We start from the raw sequence: 22,994 nt of genomic DNA on the forward strand, positions 1-22,994 counted from the left end.
AACCTGTGAGCGTGAGCACCTGAGAGCCACGGGGAGGCCGTCAGCCACCTGCTCTGCCGCAACCGCAGCACTGAGGCGGGCCTGAGGCGGGGCTGGGGGCTGAGCGGGTGGGAGGCGGGGGCGCTGCAGGGCAGGGATCAGGCTTTTGCTCCAATGTTGGCAAAAGCAAGAGAGAGACAGAGGGACCTGCGACGGCAGCTGTCATCCATGTTAGCCCAGGACCGGGCCCAGAGGGGCCTGGGCAACAAGAAAACGGCTGTGTTGGGTCTTGTGGAGTTGGGTATGCATGACCATTTTGTTCCTGAAGAAAATGTAAAAACATGGCTATTTAAAAAATTAACACATAAGGAAGTGTCTACCGCGGAGCCGGCCGTGCCCCCGAGGGTCGGCATCTCCCTAGGACAAGTGCTCTGACGGAGAGGAGAGAAGCAGCCACGTAGGCACCTGATTGGCCACGCGAGGACACGCAGAGACCTCAGGCCAGCAGAGGGGCCGACAGCAAGCCGCTCTGGCCTCCATCTGGCAGCGGCTTTGCGACCACATTGGAGGGTGGCTCTGGCTGAGGATGTCTCTGGAAATCCAGACCTACGGCCGCATTAATGCTGTGTGCACAGCGAGCACGGGGCTGAGAGGTGCAGACCTCCCAACAACGGGCCTGGACCCAGAGACCGGCAGGCGGTGCTGGTGTCTCTCACCCTGGGCGTGGGGCAGCCATGCACACCGACAGGCAGCACGCACAGCGGTGGCCGGTGGGTGCTGCAGCCGCGCCTGTGTCAGCCCAGGGCAGGCAGGCAGCGCACTGGCCTCCCCCGTAGGACCAGACACAACCGGGGTGCCTGCTGTGTGCTCATCACCGAGAGGGGATTAACTCGGACACGAGGGGTATGGAATGCAGCCCCAGGCCCTGCCGTGGCCACGCTCTCACAAGCAACACGAGCTTCCAGCCAAGGACGGGGGCTGTGGGCTGGTCAGAGCTCAGCAGGACTTCCACCCGCGAGCAGAGTCTCCCAAGAAGGAGTCTGGCTGGGTCGTCTCTTGGGGAGTCTGAGTGGACTGAGCGCCTGTAGGACCCCGGGGAGCACCCACCTCGGGTGGTGGGCAGCATGTCGGAGAGCCCCTGCCAGGCTGTCACCATTTCTGGATTCTTTTCCAAATCAGCAAAGTTCTTCCAGACTCTGATGGCACCGTCATCTTGGGGAGACAAGAGAGGTTATTCAAATGCAGGTCTGGCTGCTTTGGGAAGGGGAGGAGGGCCCTTCCCCGGAGGGACAGGAGGACAAAGGCTGCCCAGCCCGAGGGACAGATGGGTCTCTCATGCGGTGAGGAGCTGATCAGAGGCAGAGTGAGGACTGTTCTGGCCTGACCTTGGGCTTCAGGGGTGTGCCCCGGCCTCGGCATTCCCCCGCCCTCTCCCCGCACTCCCCGCAGGGGATCACCTGCCAAGAAGAGGCAGTCTCAGGGGGCCGGTGCTCAGGGCCTCTCTCTCCCCACCTCCCCTCACACGACTCAGGAAACGGGCGGGTTGCTCCTCCTGCCTCGCCAGGCTCAGAACGGGGCAGAGGCCCCCGTGTTCTCTGGCAGATGGGCAGCCAGGTGGGCCTGAGTGTGTGGGTCCACCGCCTGGCTGCCTGTCCGTCTGTCCGTCCTTCCTTCCTTCCTCCTGGTGCTGCTTGCCCCCAGGACCCTGCTCTCTGGCCTCACTAGCCCTTCACACGAGGCCCTCAAGGATGACCTTGCCTCAAGCTGCCGAGGGAGGATGAGGTCATCTGGGGACAAACTGGGAAACACTTGCCTGATCTCTGCTGAGGAGTGAAGCCTCCCTGCTGGAGAACTCAAGCCCCGTGCTGCATCTCCACTGGGACCCGACTCCTGAAGGGCCCTGGGTTCCTCTGCTGTGTCTCTGCGCCCGGGGAATCACCCTCTCTGCCTCCTCTTTGGCGCTCAGAGAGGTTCAGTGTGATCTGTCCTCAAACCCCCAACTGACCCTACTGGCTGTCCGCCCACTCTGGGTTTTCGTCCTCCCTCTCCCTGCCTGATGTCTGCCAGGGGGCTGGCTTTGGGTCGGGGCTGGACTTTATTTTCCTGGGGAGGGCTGCCAGCAGGACCTCTCCCCGTGGGTGTGCCTTTAATGACGGAGGCCTCCACTTGGGAGCGGTTAGTCCCCTTTGCCAGAAGAAACAATCGAGGTCACAGGAAGCTTTGTGCCAATTCGTGCTGGGCTCTTGCATCTGTCCCCTACCACCTCTGCATTGGGGTTTAGGTCCCCGCCACGCAAACCCCACTCACCTGTGGCTGTGAGCAGGAGTGAGCAGTCCTGGCCATTCAGATACTCCATGGCCGTGACCCTCGTGTACCGAGGGTTTCCGTTGTGGAAATAATCCAGCTTCTCCCCTTTCTCCCAGTCCCAAAAACTTCAGGGAATAAGAGAGGAATAAGGCTAGTGATCAGGGAAATACAAACAAAAGCCACAAGGAAATACCACCTTACACCCACCAGGTCGGCCACCAGCAAAAACACAGAGAGGGACAAATGCTGTCAGGGATGTGGAGAAACTGGAACCCTGTGCCCTGCTGGTGGGAACGTATAATGGTGTAGCTGCCATGCGAAACAAGAGTGGTTCTTCAAGATAACTAAACACAGAACTACCGTTTGGCCAGGATTCCACCTCTGGGTATACACTGTGCACCCAGGTTATATCAGTGTCACTCACAACAGCCAAAGGGTGAAAGCAACCCAAGTGCTCATCAATGGATGAAGGATGAAACAAAATGTGGCCCATACACATCGACTATTATTCTGTCTTAAAAGGGAAGGAACTTCTGACATCTGCTTTGTTAAGTGAAATAATCCAGTCAAAAAAGGACAAATACTAGATGATTCCACTTATATGAGGTTCCTGGAATAGACAAATTCATAGAGACAGAAAGTGGGGTGCTGGGCCTGGGAAGTGGGGAGGGAGAGTCAGTGTTTCATGGGGACAGAGTTTCAGTTTAGGGTGATGAAAAAGTCCTGGAGACGGACAGTGGTGATGGCTGCACGACAAGGTGAATGTGCTTAATGCCACTGGACTGCACACTTAAAAATGGAGAAGACAGTAAATTTTATGTTATGTATAAAAAAAGGAGAGGAAAAAGAAACAGGTAAGAATTCTATCCATTTTATCAGCTATAAAAAGAATCACGTCCATGGTTCTTTCCCATCAGGTGGGCACCTTCTCAGTGACATAAGGGCAATGGTCACTATGAATTAACATGGCGTCTTGTTACTGACACTTTCCCTTCACACACTTGCTGCCCTTGCACACGAGCGGGTTCCTCACATATTCTGTCACTGTGGGATCCTGATGAGCCCCTGGGCACTGGTCTCTGTTCACTGCACAGGAATGGCCCCATCTTAGTACCAGAAGCTCCCGTCCCGGCCCACACATAGCCGTGCTCAGGCCTCTGGAACACCCGTGGTAACGTGGCCAGGTGCAACCCTGGGAGGGTGCGGGCAATACCAAGAGGAGGGACGTCTCTCGGCAAGTTTTCCAGCTTCCCCCTCTCCCCCCAGAACAGCCCAAAGGCCCGGGCTGAGGAGCTTCCACACCAGGAGTGTGCAGGGGGGCATCCTGCCCACACCCCCCAGGGGCTACCTCTTCTCCAGCTGAAAGGCCAGCCCTGCAAGTGCCCCACGTACCAGATGCTGTCTTTGTCAGCGACGGCCACACATGGAGTAAAGGGGTGAAACTTGACCACGGAGGGGACACCAGGGTTCCTGTTCAGAAATATCTGGTCGTCCAGCCTTGTGATACCTGCCAAGGGAAACACACGACTATGGGTCTCAATTTGCAGCAAATGTCAGTGATGTATGTTACCAAGGCCGACACCAGTCCCTAATGTTTGGGGACCCGGAGGGGCCCAGACGAAAGCAGGGGTTACAGCGCAGGGGTGGGCTCCTGACAGCAGGGCCCTGCCTCTGCTCGGACATGGCTAGCATTCTATATATAATTGTGACAACCCGTCAGCAATACTCAGATCAGTGCACACTGGTTAAGGTTTTAGGAAAAGAGCACCAAAGATTTTGGGATAAAGCTCAGTAAGGCTGAGATTCGTAACTGAGACGCAAGGCTGAAGCCTCGGTCTGGCCATCGCTGTCTGCAATCCAGCCAAGGATGTGAACGGGGATTAGTTCACCAGGCCCCAATACAGCCACTTGGGAAAAAACTCTCGTGGCCCTGAAGGAGCTTTAGAAGAACAACGAAAAGAGGATAAAAATGCTAAGAGCATCAGACAGGTTCACACACATTCCTGGAGAATGACACAGGCTCATGCAGAGAAGCCAGGCGTGGTGGCCCCTCTTCCCGGCATGTCGTAGAGGGTGAGCAGCCCTCATGACACTCAGGCCCCGGAGTCACCCCCTCCTCAGTGGCTGGATGCAAGTCCTGGGTGACACAAAGGAGCTGCTCACGCTTCGTGAACCTGGCACTGGCCAGGGGAGCTGCTGTCACCCATGATTTCAGGCCTTTTCCACCTCCCTTTGCTAAAACAACTAACACAGAAAACCACTCAACAATCAAGACAGGGTTAAACTAACAGGCAAACAGGTCCCAAGGGTTTAACTGTTGCCCAGAGGTGCCTTCCCCCACAGCCATGGGTTCCCCAGGACAGGGGTGTGATTTGACCCAGGAAAGATGAGGGGACACCCATCTGAGTGGGTGTGACCCACTCAGTGACCCATCCTGAGTCACTGCAGGTGTTCTGCAGACATGCAGAGATCCATGTATGATGGCGAAGTCATGGTGTCACAGGGGGTGGCCGGAGGGGTCATGGATAGAAAAGGCAGCATTAATTTTCCCAGCTCGTCTCCCAGGGCCTCGCTGACTTATCCGGTGACTTTGCTCGGCCTGCAGGCGTGATTCCTGTCCTTCTACAGTTCACAGCCTTCCCAGCACACTGCTGGGCTCAGATAAAACCACAACTTCATGAGGAGTCCAGGCTCTGAGTGCGGCAGGTAGCGGAGGAAGCTGTGGCCTCACTAGCGGCCCTGTCCTCCCTGCCCACGTCCACCAGCAGTGATGCTCCCATTGGCAAGCTCACTTGCTAAGGTTCTCAGCGGCTCAGCAGTTCCTCTCGGTGTGTGTCTGACAAGCAGACCTCTTTTTTTCCACAAAGACTGGAAAAGAGAACCCCTGACACTAATTTACAGAGATACTTTTTTTCTTTTCTGTCTGGAAAACCTGGTTGTTTCTCGAGTGGCTGGCTCTAATTTCACTCCCTGCTCAATGCCGACCAGCAACACCAGCCCAGAGTGTGGCCTTCACCGCCTTCAGATGTCCGACTGCGTGCAGCAGACTGGCTCCCAGGTTGCGCCCGTGGGTACAGGGAAACCAATTTGTTCTGCTGTCCCCGTCCATAGGCCTGGGGTTCTAAAGAACCACCAACTTCCAAGAAAATAGGCCCTTGACCCCATAATTCGGAGAGCTTCTATCAAGCTGGGCGGCTCGCTCTCTCCTGGAGAAAGCTGCAGACTCTGAATTCCACATCCCCAGAGGCTTTACATCTAGCTGCGACAGTGCTTTCATAGAGGCGAGTTACAAACAACCAAGACTGGTTTTAGCAGAAGTGACCGCACATTAGTGAAACGTGACCCGAGCATCTCACGGAGAGCACTGTGAATGCACGCGGAAGTGCTTCCGAAACAGCACCGCTTCTGGAAGTGCTCAGTGGGCCAAGAAGTGCGCTGGGCCTGGGCAGGCGGGCCAGGGACGAAACCCCAACTCCAGGCTGCCTGCAGACAGGGACAGTCTCATGTGTTCTCACCCTCAACTTTAAAAAGTAACCTGTAATAATCAAGAGAATTTGACAGGACAGGGAGGCAAGGTCACGACAATAATTCAACAGAAGCGTTAAGAGCCTGCTTATCCACTCTGTGCGGTACCCGGGCAGCGTTAGTCCACCGCCCAAAGCTGGCCCAGCAATGAGTGCTCAGGCAGAGCCAAAAGACCAGCCCACGCCCTGTGCACTCACAGCTGTGGGACTGGGTTGGTTCCCGGGCCAGCGGGGGCTGTACTGCTGGGAGAGGGAGAGGTGAGAGGCTCGTCCCTGGGGGGTGGTGAGGGGCCCAGTACTCTGTCCCTGTTCTGATCACAGGGTGGAGGCCCTCCGCTGCCCCCTCCCACCCTGCTTCAGTGCCTGGGGGGCTGTGGCAGCCAAGATGAGGAGGAGCCGCAGCCTAGAAGCCCTCCCTGTGGCAGCCCGCGTGGCCACGCTGCTCACTGCCACTTCACCAGGGGTGGGGCAGGGGGGCATGCAAAGTGGGCGGTTTGGGCATCTGTTGGCAAATTTAGTAAAAGGTTTGGTCGAAATGTGACTGATACACAGCTTTGGGTGATAGCAATTATTGGGGGGCTTGGTGGGGTCCAGATAAACACAGCCAGGGCCTAGTGTTTGTCTTCTGTCCCCATGGGGAGGACACAGGCCCACCCCGCTGTGGACCCCAAGGCCTGCAGAGGGCTTGCTCCTTCCTCTCTGGAAACGACAAAAGGCAGAAGACACAATTGTCCAGAAGCTACCAGTCAAGACAGGAGCTTCCCTGGACAATGATCCCAGAGAGCTTCCAAGTCTCCCTGAGGGCAAAGGCACAGGGTCTCCCGGGACCAGGCCTTGTCAGGAAGGCAGGTGGTGCCCCCACCTTGGCACTCCTCCCTCCCTCGAGCATCTCCACCAGCCTCACTCCTCCCCTGCACAAGGGCGGGTGGGCGCCTGCTCAACGACCGCGGTGGCCCCTGGGGACATTGCTTACCCTTCTGGATGAGCTGCTGCGCCTGCTTCCTGACGCGGGTGTTTCGCAGAAACCGCCACTCCCGCTCCTTGCGGATCTGACTCTCCAGGTCATGCTCTTCTGGGATCTTCAACAATAAAAAAACAATTATTTCCAGATAAGAGGATTCCTCCTCCACGGGTGCTAAAGAATCTGGGTTCTCTGGTCAGCCCAGTGTCCAGTGCCCTACCGCAGTCCAAAGCAGAGCATTACAGTCAGAGGTTGGTTACTGAATCCCCGAAGCAGCTTCCCTTTCTATGCTGGGAGTGCTGCTCACTGCTGGCCGCTGGGCTTAGAGGCTCTGAGACCTGGGACCGGGTGCGGGGAGGGCTGGCCGGTGCGGGGATGCTGAGTGGAGACTTAGGAAACCCCTGCCCCCACGACTGCCCAACCGTGGAAACCAGAAGCCGTTGCACTCTGACAGGGCAGCAGGGGGGCTGCTTTCAAAGCAGACAGATTTTGAGGGGAGGTTCAGGGATAAGGGCTGGGTGTTTTCTGCAGAAGGGTACACAAAGGGCCCTGCTGTGCCAGACACTAAATTTGCTCCTTCTTACCCTTAAATGCAAAATCAGAAAAAGATGGGCTGTGCTCAGAGACTTTTGCTTTTATTCTTTGATGCCAAAGGGGACTGAGGCATCTGGTTAGAAGATGAACGAGCTCATGAGAAGTGACAGAGGACAGCAGCCAGGGCATGGCTACCCCGTGACAGCTGCAAGAGGCAGGCCGGGCCTGAGGGTGGGAATCTTCTCTGGGAGCTGCTGCCCGTCCCACTCCACCTAATGCAGCAGAGGGTGAAGTTGGCGTTGGATCCTGCATAGGTGGAGATTGAGGAAGGAGCTTCGACCCTATGTCAGAGAACTTCTGCCCTCCCTAATCAGCTTTCAAGGGATGGAGTTTATCTGCACGTGAAGTATATGGATGCTGGAACAGTCCCCTTTCCTGGATAAGGGCCCTTCTTGCTTCATGGCTGGCGTGTGTGCATGGCGTGCGTGGGTGCATGTGGGCTACGGATGGGTGTGCCTAGGAGAGGGCCACACTTAGCAAATAATAAGTTAGGATTTAAGTCTACTTTATTCATAACAATCACTTGTCATGTAAAAAAGATGTAGCTCCTTAATCACATAGTCAATCTGGCTAACTCTGGTTCCCTGCTTGAAAACAGCTGTAAAATCCCCAAATACAAAAGGAATCAAATAAACTAGGAAAAACCCTACTTCCTCTTGGCTGAGTTAACCAGCCTTGTACTCAGCCAGGTAACACCACACAGGCAGAAAGAGCCCATATTCATCCTGGAGAAAGCATCAGGATGAAGGACGGTGAACGTGGTCACGTGCTCGTGCCTGTGTGTAAGTGTGGCTGAGAAATGAGGTAACGTCTACACGGAGAGGAGTTCAGCACGCGTTTTAGGCAGTTATTACATGAAATGGTCATGGAGCACTTTCGTGTCTTCTCCTAGAATGCTCGTGTGTTATCTCTGATCACAAATGAACAACCCCAAACCTCACCTCGTCCCTGTGCACAGGTGCTGAGGCCTCTGTGTTCCAGCATTTCACTGCTACACTCCTGTCTTTTTTCTCTTAAAAATCACAAAACTACACCCAGCAAAACAGCAAAGATATCCTGACACGGAGACAACCGAAGAAAAGTCACCCAGAGCCTCCAGAGCACAGTTAGTGCTGTAGACATAACCCCACGAAGGTACTTGGGATAGATGGTGGGTTTTTACGAGTTGGTTTTGTTTCATGACAATCCAGAGATTATTTGAAAACAAATAACAAATAACCAACAACGTAGAATAATAATAAGAAAACCCCACATGAAAAGACTGAGACTGCACCTGAATGAATCTCTCGTTTCTGCGGGAATAAATTAGAGGAAGGGTCTAGGCAAGCAGGAAGGGAGTGGGACAGGCAGGCATGAAGTTCTGGATTGTACTCCCCATGGTGGGGGCAGGCGGGAGGAAGGAAGGGGGACAGGAGGCAGCTGTGCATGGGAGTGCAGCCACATGTGCCCTGGGGCCACAGACAGGCTGACCTCCACGGCACAGCCGGGCATCACTGCCCTGGGCTGAGTCCTAAGCAGCAGAGCGTGGCGCTCCCGGGAGCGGTCCCTCGGGCATACAGGCTCTGCTGAGCTCAGAGAAGGACTTGCAGAACGGAACTAAACTAAACCGCAGCCCAGGAACCAGTGCACTCATCGTCTTAGGGATAATTGCCATGAAGCACTAGGACAAGCAGGGGCGTAGAGCAGTGGGACAGTGTGGGAGGAGAGGGTGGAGAGAGACGAGGAGAGGACAAGAGAGCAGAGGAGGCCATGAGAAGCAGCCGGCATTGGCCGGCCGGGATGGACAAGGATGGACGGAGGGACCAGACAGACGATTTCCCACTCAGCCTTTCTTAATCATCCGCTCATGAGCTCCTCCCCTCCCCCCATGGCTCTGCAGGCTGAACAAAAGCTTCTGACTAAACAAAAGCCCAGACCCAGGCTGTGCTTTCCTCTAAGCACAGCTGGAGGGATGTGGGTGTGGGAAATAGTGTTACATGATTAGGATCACGACACTCCTCGGATTCCTAACACCTCCTGGCTTCTCCTCAAACAGACACCAATTACGGTGCTGAAGCCTCCTGAAGCCTCCCGAGGAGCTGGCGGCTGATGGCTGGTGAGGGTGTCCCCCTTGCTCCTCGCCTGTCACTGGGGCAGCCTGGGCTTGGGAACAAAGGAAGACCAGAGGGTCTGCAGAAGCCTGAGGGCGGGCATTTCCACGTGGAGCAGGTTCTCATATGATGAATTTGTGAATCACAGGGCTAGGTCTTACCCTCAATGCCTCTGAATTTAAAGAGGTTCAAGTGCACGGGATAAAATTCATGACAGGCACGTGACTATCAGGATAGCAGCATGACTCCTGGGGAAGGCTCATGATGTCAATGCTAAATTCTCAGACACCGAGCTCCCTGGGTTCCCACCAGAAACAAAGCGAGTTCTGTGGCAGGACAGAGTACCTCTGCGCTTGCCTCTCATTTAACTTTGTTTGTTTGTCATTTAATAACAAACACCCTCCCCAAACAATAACAGGAGGTCAGCAGTGTGCACCGGCTGCAGCCTGACCCGGTTCAACCCGCCACCTCTGGGCACGACATCTAAGGGGTGAAGACCACTGACTGCCAAGGAAAAAGCTCTGAAGTGCAGATCAGAGTTCACTGCAGGTACTGATAGCCAAATATGGGCCTTTTCATCACCAGGCCACACTTCTCGTAAAGCATCAGGGTGACCAAGATACAGTTCACGTGCATTAAATTTCACCCTTTTGGACACAGTATGTAACCACCACCACAGTGAGCATGTTGAACAGTCCCCCACACCTCAAACTGCCACGTGCCCTCTGTAGTCAAGCCCTCCCCCCAGCCCCAGCCCAACACCCTGCCCTCTGTTCTGTGTCCCTGCAGCTTTGTTTCGCCTTTTCCAGCGGTGGCTGTGGGTCTGCATCTGAGTGAAACACGTAAACAAGTAAGTAGAGGTCCCCACAAACCGCAGCCCTCGCCTGCGGAGCCGCCCCCCGCGGTCAGCTGACGTGCGCTCCTGGAGGGCACCTGCACTCTGAGTCTGAGTACTCGGTGCTGAGGAAAGGAAAGCAAATCCTTAGGGAAAAGTCAAGTTCACTTCTAAGTTTAAGAGAAACGTGTTTTGGATTACCTATGCCACTTCTCCCCACAGGTAGATGACTGAGAACTGGCATCCCTGGAGACTTCAAGGACAGCTGCTCAGCACCCCACCAAGTAGCTTCCGAGACTTACAGTCACTGCCGTTTCAGTGAGACGGCAGACCAACCACCTAGAGTCCAAGTCACTTGACCGCACTTGCCTTAAGCAGGAGACTGTATCAACGAAACCGAACTTCCATTACTATTAGACTAAACCCCCTTAACTTTCAAGCAGATGGTATGTACCACAGATCTAAAGGACAACTCGCTACCTACAGCACCAGTGATGAACTGTCTCCTGGGACAAATTCTGGTGTTTGCCTACTCCCTCCTTCCTTAGCCAGAGGAGCCCGAGATGTCCTGTCTGCGGGCGGACAGGTCAGCAGGAGCAGGCCGACCCTGGTGTGGACAACACACTTGGTTGACTGTAACAGGCCTCAATGAACTCTTGGGGTCATTTCTTTAATATATTTTTTTCCTGATTATAAAGGTACTTCGTGCTAAGTGTAGAAAGTATGGCCATCCTGTGGCCAGTTTACGTCCTGTTTTTTTCCCTTTTAAAGAAATTTTATCATGAGCAATTTATGTTACTAATTTCAAAGCTTTAATTAATTAATTAATTTATTTATTTATTTTCGTGGCACGCGGGCCTCTCACTGCTGTGGCCTCTCCCGCTGTGGAGCACAGGCTCCGGACGCGCAGGCTCAGCGGCCATGGCTCACGGGCCTAGCCGCTCCGCGGCATGTGGGATCCTCCCGGACCCGGGCACAAACCCGTGTCCCCTGCATCGGCAGGCGGACTCTCAACCACTGCGCCACCAGGGAAGCCCCAAAGCTTTATTTTTTAATAGCTCCAATAATATCGTATCAAATACTTCATCCTTTTTTAACCATTCTCCTCCTGTTGGACATTTACATGGATCCTAGTTTTTGCTGAGAGAGTGCTTCTCCTTTCCAGCAACGGGACTTGATAAATAACTCTATCACCTGCCTCAGGCACTGACAACCATTATTCTGTGTTGTAACTGACAAAAATCAGTATCACTACAGGGAAACAGGAAGGGCGGAGAAAAGCTGTGATAGAGTCCAAATACTCTTCCTGGAAATTATTTGGATATGTAGCTTGATATACAAAAGTAAGAATAAGCTGCAGGTTTCAATATTCCGTTATCTACGAGGGAAGAGGAAGGTGGTTTTGTAAGAACGTGCTTTAGACCAGCAAAGACTAAAAAGGACCGCTGTAACACTCCCTTCAGAAAGATGGGCACGAAGATTCAGCTCTGACAGCACTGCCCTGTCTCACCCTGGCACCCTGAACGTGTGGCCTGAGTCTGTAGCAAAAGGACACATGTCACATCATCAAACCTGGAAGGCAGTGTCCCAGAATAAGCCAGATTACCCCAGTCAGCTAGCTTAGTCCAACAGTCCCCAAAGCCAGAAGCGGCCCAAGCGACGCCTGGGGACCGCCTGGATGACCTTGCTAATCAAGACAAAATGGCACATTTTATACTGGCAAGCTCGGAAAAGGCAGGTAAGTGAGGTCTGTTTCTTTTACTGTTTTTTACCTGTTAATACCAGCTACCATGACAGCAATCTGGCGTCCCCTCAACAGCCACCCTCGGTGGGACAGGAGGCCAGTGGGCACAGCAGGGCCCTGTGCAGCCGGCACCTGCCCCGGGCCACGGCTCAGGGCAGGGCCTGCGCGACTGCACCTGGGCTGCTAGGAGTCACAGCATGTGTCCCCTGAGGGTCACAGCGAGCAAACCAGTGGCGATCAGACCTTGAGCTAAGAGCAGAAGGGTTCAGACACCCAGGCCTGAGGCTGGGGCTCTGGAGTCCTGTGTGCGTTTGCTGAGGAGATGGGGGCAGTGCATGCCAGGGGATTCTGGCTTTAAACCCTGAGAGCTGCCGACACACCACTACCTTCATGACAGGCTGGGCGAAGTACCGCGCGCTCCAGTCGCAGAACCCTGTCTGCATTGTGGCTGAGATGAAACTTTTGTGTCCGGCAGCATCATCCGGGTCGTCAGTGGTCTTCGGGGCGTTTGGAAAGGAGGAGGGGAGGAGAAGGCAGAAACAGAGTTAGTCACGTCAACCCCGAACTTCTTTGTGAGCTCCAGACAGTCCATCCCTGGAGACCAAGGCACAGGGGTCAGGCTTCTGAGGGCAATGTCTCCGTGGTCCCCTCACTTCTGCGTCCTGGTGCCCAAGGAATTCCGACTGTCAGGACAGGGCTCCGAGTCTGTGCTCAGAGGCCAAGCATCCCCCAGGGCCGGCTGAGGTGGCCTGGGCTGCAGAGTCCCTGACACTTGCCATCGGTGCTGAGTCTGCAGCCCCATGAGGCCTTTGCTGCCTGGTCCCAGGGCCGCCGCTCCCACCAGGCCAGTCATACACATAGGACCTTGGCCTACCCTCTGGCTCCTGGATAAGAGCACAGAAGAGCTCAGGCCAACTGTGACTTCTAAGCATTAAAACTTAAAACACGTGGCTCTGCTCACTGGGACAGTGGTTCAGTTTGTTCCCCACTGCGGTACCAATGGGGTCCAGGATGGCAGAGCAGGGGTTTGCCTCACTGCATGTGGCCGGGCATGAGAAGTGCCTCAGAGAGGAGCCCCCGCTACCCAGGGAGACAGGCTGGGTGGAAAATCCCACAGATGGGGTCAGCGATAGGGTCTTACCTCCTGCCTGACAGGGGAACCGCAGCTGCCTGCCGCCACCTCGCGGCTCTGCTAGGCCAGGACCCACGGATCATGGCCCAACCACTCCTGCCTGGCTGCCCCTGTAGGGTCCAGCCGGGAGGCTAAACCTGGCACCTGGCCTTGTGGCCGTTTTTGTTCCTTAGCCATTGAGGCGAGGGGAGCAGGCAGCTCCAAAGCCAGGTGGGCGGGGCCGGTGGCAGGTGTGGACACCTGTCCATCCCCAACACCTGCATCTAGCTCCAAAGTCAGGGTGCAGGCTGCCGTGACCTTCCTGTTAACACTGCTGGTTACTGGTGAGCTGAGACATGTCCTTGGCGCATCCAGAACACCCTAGCTATACCGTTTGTACTTGGCCGGGACAGCGGCAAGCAGTCTGGACAAGACACGAGGCCCCAGCTTTTGTGTCCACCCTGTTATGTTCTCACAACCCTGACCAACAAGGACGGCGATTCCTGTCTTGAACGGCCTCATTTAACTTAGCGGCTGAGACCACACCCACCTACAGGGCATAACTGAATGTTGATGGAAAAAGCAAACAACCTGTCAGAACAAGCACTTCTGTGGAGCAGCTGCTACGTTCAGTGGAGACAAATGTTATTGACTGAGAAGGGAAAAAGCTAATCAGCCCCTGTGCTGATTGCTACATGGAAGCTGCCAAGAGTGAACCCAGAACAAGGGACTGCAGGAGGAAGAGGGACACCCTGCGATATCTGCCCAGACATGGGGGCGAGGAGCCCAGAGCCATTGGTGGCTCATGGCATCCCGCATTCTGCACCCAGGCCGAGGCCACGTGCACCCCGTCGCCCGAAGTGATGCCTCTCCTCTCAGGAGCGAACGTCCCAGCACCCAAGCCCACTAGAGAGTTAGTGTTTAAAACCACATCTGTACCTGGTCTGGGCCCTTGTCGAACATCTTCCGTGTCCGGGGGAACTGGTGGGAGTGGGGTGTGTACTGCACCGCCACGGGGCCTGTGGTGCCCGGCCGGCCTGCAGGCAGGTCTCGGCTGACCGGCTGCTTGGCCACGTCGTTGGTCAGGCTGGAGCTGCTTGCACTGGATGTTGGCGGGGAGCCTCTGCCGTCGGGGAAAAAGAAACACTGTGTTTTACCCAGAGCCCACTCCTTTGAAACCAAACCCTAAGCAACTTCCCCTGGTACTGCCCACTCCCAGTATGGGAATGGGCCCAGGCGAATGGGCCCAGGGTCACCAGCTCCGACCATCCTCAATAGCATGGCTTGTCAACGTGACTTCCAAACCTGAGCTGCTGATGCTGAATTAATGACCCCTTCTAGCTTCTGCCTGCAGGTTCTAAGAACCATCTTCCCCTGAAAACCAACGCAGCCACAGGCAAGCTCGGTCAGGACTTTGAGTCGGCTCCAGGAGGGTGCAGGGCACGTCTGCTCCCCTGAGAGCCAGTGCACAGCTCTGTGAACACGGATTAAGAGGAGGGTTCCATCCTGCTGGTCACTCACTGGAAGACACGGACCCTCTCTGATAAAATTCTGAATGGAGTCAGGTTCAGGTCAACTTTTGCTGTCACGAGTGTGCAGATAAAGGTAGGAAAGGATTCTAGGAGGGGCTCAGATGAGAAGATGTCGGGGTATGAGAGAGAGCCTGCAGGCTGGAGAGGGAGGGGGAGGCGGGGGGAGGCCGTGCTGGGAGCCTCCCCAGACCCCGGAGGGCAGCTGCCCACCACTCACCCTGCCTGGTGGATGTGGATGCCCTTGTTGGTGGGGCTGGCGGGTGCCGACTGAGTGAGGGAAGAGGTGGTGAGGATGCGCTGAGGCCGGGCGTTCACTGTGGCCTGAAGGAACAAAGGGACAAGTGAGGTGGGGGTCACTGTGACAACCTGAGGCTGTAAGACAAGCACAGGTTGGTGGCTGCTTTTGAGTGGCTTCAAAATCACAGAAAAGGGCTTTTGGTTGAGGAAATCTCATAGGAATGGAAGGTCCCAGTTAAAATTTTCCCCGCAAATGTCACCCTCTAGATAAAATGATATTCTGTTGCTTTTCTGGAAGGTCTTCACCTGGTCCAGTGAGGCTCCAAGGACGCCCCCTGCCCCGAAACGCTGTCACAAAACTGCACTGGGACTAATGAGGAGTGGGGGGGTCTGGAAGTTGGGAGAGGCTCTCCAGGCTCTCTCTCATGGCAGGAGCTACCCTGGAGGGAGCAGCTCCCTGGGTGGAGCTGGCACTTGGGAAGGAGCCTGCTTAGGCTCAGCTTCAGTTGTTTGTTGTCATATTTCGGCACAGGCTCAAAACAGCACCTTGGGTGCACAGCATTTTGTGAATGAAGACAAGACCCAGGTCTGTGCACTTCCTCCCATGATCACGTGCAGGTTTGACATTTTACCCGGCAGAGGGTCTGTGCCAGCCTGGGCTGGCAGTCAGGAGGGAAGCAGCTTTGCTGTGATTTTTTAAAATGGTGGAGGAGACAATAAGCAAACAGGGGTGTCACTGCTTAGCTGCTGGTGGACCCACTGACGCCAGGTTCTTTCCTGGACTTCTGTTTTGAGTGCTGGACAGCTGGATGGGCCTGCTGGATCTGGACATCCAGGGTGAAAGGACCAGAAAGGGGCTGATGCTGTGGAGGGCGTGCCACTCTGGCAGGAAGAGAACAGGAATGGCGGCTGTTGGCCACCACGTGCCTGAGTGTAGCTGGTGCCAGGCTCAGTTCTCGAAGACTGGGTGTCACCCAGCGAGATGGGCGGAGCCTCGACCTTCATGGGGTGATGCTCCAGGGGAACCCTGGACTGGTTACTTACAGAAGACCCTCAAATTCTGGCTTATTCTCTCAGCAGTTAGGAAGGCCATACCTATATGCAGCTGACAGGTAGAAAATTACAGAATACAAAACCACCAACATAATACCAATGTTTCCCAGATAATCCTTCATTTTGAAATGCAAACAGCAAGAACTGAATCATAACCAGCCTATAAAAACTGTTTTTTATGTTTTGACTTATAAAAGTTGTATTGTTTGTGTTTGTTTTGCTCTGATATTTAAATTATTTGGCCTCCACACACACACAACCCCAACAAAGCCTGAGAGCCAAATGATCCCTTAAGAGGTCTAAAAGGAGAAAAGAAATTTAAGCTAAGAAACTATAAACCGAATATGTGTCTCCTCAAAATTTCTAGAAAATCAGTGGGAGGTGATGAGGAGAGACAGAAAACTTTGGGGTTGAAATGCAGACTTTGGCTGAATCCACGACCTTTCAAAGTTTCCCTGAGCACAGAGGCTCTGCTGCTGCCTGAGCTGGAGTCCACGGTGCTGACCTCCCCTGAGACCCCCACCCTGACTGCTCCCCTCCAAGGAGGTTCCAAAAGGGAAGAAGTGCGTGGGCCTGGGGTGACTAACTCTGCTTCCCTGCTCTTCCCGGGGGGTGGAGGTGGCACAGCCCTGGCTTGTTCTGTCTCAGCCTCGAGGGCAAAGACGACAGCCGTGATTTTTTAATGCAGTTCACACTGACGGCTGCTGCACACAGTTCTAGTTTTGCACCCATTCTGGAAATCCTGAGAGGTGGGCATGCCACTGGTTGGGGAGGCCCCATGACTGGTGATTGATTCTAGGGTTTCAGGCTTAGATGAAGCTTCTTTGCCTAACGTTTCCTATTTGTGCAACCAATATTCACTGCAGCGGTGCTGCAGTGGTGAGCATGAGTGGGGGGTGGCCACGCAGACCCGCCTGTCCATGGGATTGGTGTGGATGGAGGCTGCTCCGGGAGCAGGTGGCGAGCAGGTTGTGGGAGACGCCCTCCAGGTAGGCCCCTTTCTGTGCTGGTTCCAGTTGCCGTTTCACACAGAGAGCACACCGCTAGGAAAGGGTAACAGAGAAACGCCGGCGTGCTTGCTGGATGTCAGACTTGGGCTGTATATGGAGGAGGATGGAGCGTGGGTCTGAGAGACCCCAAGACCCCACCGTGAGCCCCAACCACCACGAGCACACTTGCCCATTGTTCTCATGGCATCAACACCCTGTCATTCTCCCTCCATGACGCTGCACTGGAGTCACTGGACCAGCAGATGCGCTTTGATGAAGGCCCGAGGTAAGTTCCCTTCCCAACAAGTGTTGAGTCCACAAGAGGAAGGGCAGCAGTGGGAGGTCATGATTAGGGCTACAAGCCAACTTTTTAGAGAGTGGCAAACACCTTGTTAGTCGGATTCTAGGTCAGATGTATCCTCTTAGCCCAGTGCAAACACAGAAACGATTTGCAGCGACACTCACACACAGCCCCACCTGTGCTCCCCGCCCCCGTGCAGTTAACGGGGGTGGTCGCTGTAACGGGAGCCTGGGGCCTCAATAAGATGACCCCTCTGTCTCCCGCTCCTAGCGCTTTCTTACTCTGCAGATCTTCCACTAGAACACGTCGCCTCACAGGGATGCGGGAATGTCTGATCCAGTGCGGAGAAAACACCCTACAGAGGTGATGAGGTCAGCGAGTTTCCTAACTGGATCTCGACATAGTCAGGGTTTAGGACACCAACGGAGGCTTTTGGCTGCTCTCTCTTGGGGGATGGAGTATTTCAGAAAAGTCCCTGTTAACTGCATACCAAAGATCTGGATTCATGTGGGAGGAGGTGATTTCCCAAAGGATCGTCTACAGTTAATTCTGGGCTAAGCATGAGGCAGAGCCCCTGGTTGCTGGAGCACTGAGAATGGACACCTATGAAAGCATGTGACTCTATTTATCTAAAAAGTAATTTTTCTGTAAACCACACTTCCTAGATAAATAATATAATTCTACCTGGAACTCTTAAGTCCCAGGCAGAATTCACTTAAAGCAACGGTGGTGACTGTGATGAATCAGCTGGCACTTGGGAGAGCCGCACTCCTGGGGGCCTGGGGGCCTGGGGGCCCTCAATCCGCCCTCGCAGGAGGGGAACCGGCATCAGTGAGGCCAGGACTGCTTGAATATTCATAACTGAAAACCAGGGTCCTGAGAGCTTCACAGAGAACGGCCTTCGCACGTACCTTGTAGGCAATGCTGTTCAGCACTTTCATAGCCAAATCGGAAACATCTGGATAGGGATCCGCAGCCAGATGTAGCAAGACTCTCCAAATTTGAGTGTAAACACTATTGAATGAAACTCCTAGAAAAGAGAAATGGGAGCTGTTTTAATAACAAGGAGCTGCCACTGCACGCTGGGGCAGCTTCTGGGGTAGCTCCCTCTTCTGAAGACCTAACCATGCATCAGGGGTGGACACTTAGAAGAGCTGGGGTTACAGGAAGCTCCGGTTTTGTTATCTGATAAGAGGCCCAGAGAGTCAGAAATCCCAGGTGGTGAACAGGCTTGATCACACAGTTTCACCTCCTGCGGCTGGATCTTTCTAGAAGGAAAAGTTAGAAAAGGGCAGGACTTCCTTTCAGGCCTTGGCTGACTGGAGAGTACTATCCAGCACTGGATTTAACGCCTAGATTTCTAGGAGCTGTCATGGCCCATGCGAGTGGAGAATGTTGGCTGAGTCCCCATCCACACCTCCCTCTGCATTCACGGCCTGCTCTGGTCTCGGTGACTCACTGAGTCTTCTGCCCACGCTCCCCGGGACCTCCCCAGGCATCCTCCCGAGTGTGCTCTTCACACTAGGGCCTGCCGAGTGCCTGGGTGCCAAGGCAGATGAGACGGGACATAAACACAGATGGGGTAAATCGTGGATCCGAAGAAAAGGGAAGGAACATTTATGAGGGATGGGAGGCCACCCCCAGGGAAGGCGGCTCTGTCCTATTTAACCTCACTGTCCTCGCTGCAGGCATCACCCCAGGCTTTACAGAGGAGGACAGCAAGGCCCAGCGTCCAAAGGATGAAGAGTTTGAATGCACGCGGCTGAATGAGGAGGCTGCCATATACCACTGCATCCTTTTTATTTGGGGGAAGCCGGACAGTTGGTTTGTTGAAAAGCAAGTGCTTGTTCAACGACAGACAGGGAGCAAAAGAGGATTTCAAGCAAGCTGTGATTGCATGCCATCTGACCAGCCAGTCCCTAGTTAACAAAGTCCCTCTATTTACGAAGAATTTAAACACAAGAAGGGCCACTGGAGGACAGTGTTTCCTGATGGACACCATCGTTCAAAGGGTTTTATACAACATTCAAATCACAGAAGAGGGACTGGACGAAGGTTTAGAGTAAAGGTCAGCTTCTCGTGTGTGTCCTACGTCGATGCTTACAGACAAGTCCTAGCTCACCGCACCCGACACCCTCTCATTCGTAACGGGAGACGACAGGGTCCCAGCCCCCTTTCCACAGGGACTGTGGTGCCTACGTTAGCAGGACCTGCCCGTTGCATGCCCGCCTGTTCACAGGGTGATGGAGCTGGAGGAGGCCAACCCCTCACTCGCATGTGGCATGGCCGCACTCCCCAGGGGACCACCACACACAAAATACCTCCCAGTGAGCATTCACAAAAACTCCCGTCGCCTTATCCTTCCACCCTGGTTCTGGGAAGAGGTGCCAACAGCTGCTGCCACCTCTAAATAATTCTCCAGGAGCACAGCTGCCTGCGCAGGCCAACCTCCGAGAGGCGGGGCCTGGAAAGCATCTCCCGCCACCGAGGGCGAAGAGTGTTCTATGGTCAGAGCAACGACCCATCAGGTACTCACTTGGCATGCGTGCATCAGCACCAGTTTGAGCACCTACTGTGTGCGAGGAAAGTCACTCTTGAAAGCTCATGGCCCACAGGAATCAGGAGGGCACATCCAGGGACTTGGGTTTAGTATAAATTTGGACCTTTGTTTGGTGAATAAGGTCAGGCAGATGCACTCTCGCTCAGAGGGGACCATGAGCTGGGGAACAGTCCACATGAAAACACACACCTCTCCTCCCTGCTGTCCTCTGCCCTACTCAGTGTAGAAACACAACAAAAACCTCTTGACTCTCAAATGCCACGGCTCATGAAAGCTGCCCAGATTTACAACTTCTCAGGGCTGTTTGTCAAGGCAGTCGGAATCTCTTCGGGGAAATTTCCTAGAAGCTGCTTTCGTGTCCTAGCAGATCGGCTGCCATAGGAACCTGCTGCGGTGAAGGGCCACCAGGCCACTGCTATTTCTTGTCTCCCTAAAGGAGGAGGTGGGAGAAGCCGCTCCACACTGACTCTGCAGACGGTCCCAATTCATGACGCATGGGGGAACGAGGCGAAGCACGTTCACGGACGTGGCTCACTCGGACAGGAGAACTGGCCCCATGGATGGGACGTTTCTAGAAAGACCCCACACACTCACCACAGCCACTGGGCAAAATTCTCCCCCCTCCGTTGTTTCTGAGCTCAGAGTGATCAGGGCAGCAGCCGACCCGTGTGACAGAGGGCTGTGAAGGGCACAGTAAATCTGCTTGACTACAAATGACGGACCCGTGATAACAGGGGGAGTGGGGAAGTGGGGGGAACAGTGGGGGCCAAGGGGCCTCCTTACTAGGGTGATGGTCCAGGGCAGACACGTGAGCCCACAAGAGCCTTAATCAAGGCACCTTTGGTATAAACGTGAGGAAGGGGTGCAGCGTGGCACTGTTCAATGAGGAAGGGGTACTGTTCACTTTACAAAATCTCAGTTTTTATTACTATTGCTGACTCTGTTGCAGAAGATTTCGACTTCGATATCACTCTGCTTGTGATTCAACAGGGAATTTTTAAAAATCTAATTTTTGTAGTGTCCTTGACCACAGTGAATGGTATACGATTTACTTGTAAAAACACAGAACAGGGACCTGGAATTGCTATCTCCACGTCACTGATCTCCTGGGGCTGCCCCACCACCCCCCAGCCTCTCTGTTCTGTGAACTGTCCTGGTTTTACATCTGCTGTCTCCAAATCGGAACATTCTGAATCTGTGCAGCACAGAGCTTGGGCCTCTGGAACAACGAGAACGCGGGTGCGGCCTCTGTGGGGATGGGGGGGTACCGCTGGGCTGAGCCAGCTCAGACAGGGTGCCGTGTCTGGCACTTGCCAAACTCCCCATAAGCATTGAGAGCCTATTTTCATGTCTAGACTAAAAGTAATAAAAGATCATAACTAATGGCTTTAGGATTTATTTTTCAGAGCAATGGCCACAACTTTCTAAATAGCACTGGACTCAGGACAATCTGCTCAGAGCTTTGTGGCCAACTCTGGGCCCCAGTCCCTGGGGGCTGGCAAGGCAGCTTGTAGAGGGAAGGTGGAGCCCCCTGGAGGCAGGAGCTGTCACTTGTGACCTGTTGCCTGGGTCTCAGGGGTCACCAGCCCTGACGCTCTATCGCATGATGCGGGCCCGGGCGCCTCCCTGGGAATCACCTCTCAGGGCCTGGGGTTTCTGCATCTCCCCTCTTGGTGACCCTGACTCTGAGCCCCTCTGGGAGGGTCCTGCTCACCTCCTCCCTCGCCTACTGGACAGAGCCCTGGTTGGACTGGGCGGCGTGTCGGCACAACCCTTTCAAGGGGCTCCCCTGTGTCTCACCTGGGGGACAAGGTAAGACAAAAGCACCAGGGCCCCCCCTTCCCCACTCTTTGCACTCCCACCTCTGGACATCAGGAATGGGGTGAGGCTCAGAGACGGAGGGAGGGAGGGAATGAGGGGCAGGATGGTGACGGGTGGACAGGTGAGGGATAGAAGGGCAGGTAATGGAGGGAGGAGAGGCTGCCTGTCACACACAAGAGCAAGAAATAGCAGCTTTACCAAACCTGTTGATCAAGATGGCAACTTCACGGCCCGATGTGATGCCGCAGGTTTAGTGTGCAACACGAAGGCGTCTGATGGGTCAGGGAGGGCCTCCTGAGACGCCGCAGAACGCCAGCGTGGAGAGGAATGGGCGAGCACTGCTGTGTGGAGAGGCGGGTGCGGGAGTGTGGGATAAAGGCAGAGGTGTCCAGGCCTCATTCGGGGGCCAGTGGCCAGCCTGGGGTGGCGGGCACAGTGGGCGGGGCTATGCTGAAGGCCAGGCTGCTCTCAGAAGGAAGGTCTTGAGTGTCGGCCACAGCTTGGAGTTTACAGGAAATGAGTTTCTGCGAAGGCGTCAGCCAGAGAGTGGTCCGTGCAGAGCTGATGTTGTGGGGGATCTGCTCTGGACGGGTGGTAGGGTGTGAGAGCCAAGGCCGAGTCCTGGAGTGGGGGGCCCGGAAATGGAAAGGACTGACTGGGGACACACATGGAGGTCAGGCCAAATGGCTGAGTGGGTGAGAAACATGCGGAGGGAGACATCAAAGAAGATTCCGGAAGGTGGTGACAGAGCTGGGTCCCAGTGCAGATTCACAGACATTGGGCAGATATGCTTAGGCACATGGAGAAACACGTGATCAGGCTTTGCTCCCGTGGGGGGACAGCACCTTGCTCAGCAGGTGAGACCTTGAGTGCTTTGGAGACAGTGGGGATGGAGGGGGAGCCTGGGAGGGGCTAGTTTTCTGGGAGAAGATGGGAATGAATGGACGTTCTAGGTTGCCACGGTTTTGAAAACCTCTTTTGCAATATTCAGTCAAAGAGGCTAGAGATTGCTGTTCTTTTATTGAAATGAAAGAAAAAATTGACTTTAAACAGGAGAATGCTGCAAGTAATGGGATTTGGTATAGGTTATGAATTTTAAACACTTATGTAAGCACCGCGGTTTCCAGGTGGACGCGCACACTCAGGCGCACAGCTACTTTGTCTCCTTAACGCTCCTTCCAGCTCTGGCTCATTGTGAAACTTTCCCACTGAAGTTTCCAAAGATATGAACCATATACAGATAAAATTCAGTTTTCTCCAGTAAAAAAAATGTTCAGGAGTCAGGTGTTGTGTGAAGGAGGGAATCAGTGGTGTGGCTCTCAAGTCCCTGGAGGACATGGAAGGCGGCAGGGGTGG

The 22,994-nt window shown here is 54.5% G+C and overlaps 1 protein-coding gene across 3 annotated transcripts in view; it reads right to left on the bottom strand.

Moving 5' to 3' along the window:
* RPTOR (regulatory associated protein of MTOR complex 1) overlaps positions 1–22,994 on the bottom strand; it is a 337,818-nt gene that overhangs the window by 15,487 nt on the left and 299,337 nt on the right. For all 3 annotated transcript variants that reach the window (XM_059048339.2, XM_059048338.2, XM_067021425.1), the window contains 8 exons: positions 18,169–18,287; positions 14,895–14,998; positions 14,085–14,268; positions 12,421–12,531; positions 6,784–6,889; positions 3,679–3,793; positions 2,287–2,411; positions 1,087–1,191 (listed from right to left, as the gene is read on the bottom strand). In XM_059048339.2, the coding sequence (XP_058904322.1) occupies positions 1,087–1,191; positions 2,287–2,411; positions 3,679–3,793; positions 6,784–6,889; positions 12,421–12,531; positions 14,085–14,268; positions 14,895–14,998; positions 18,169–18,287 (969 nt within the window). The remainder of the gene's footprint in view (positions 1–1,086; positions 1,192–2,286; positions 2,412–3,678; positions 3,794–6,783; positions 6,890–12,420; positions 12,532–14,084; positions 14,269–14,894; positions 14,999–18,168; positions 18,288–22,994) is intronic.

The sequence above is a fragment of the Kogia breviceps genome, chromosome 19, assembly GCF_026419965.1.
Source record: "Kogia breviceps isolate mKogBre1 chromosome 19, mKogBre1 haplotype 1, whole genome shotgun sequence".
Classification (NCBI taxonomy): domain Eukaryota; kingdom Metazoa; phylum Chordata; class Mammalia; order Artiodactyla; family Physeteridae; genus Kogia; species Kogia breviceps.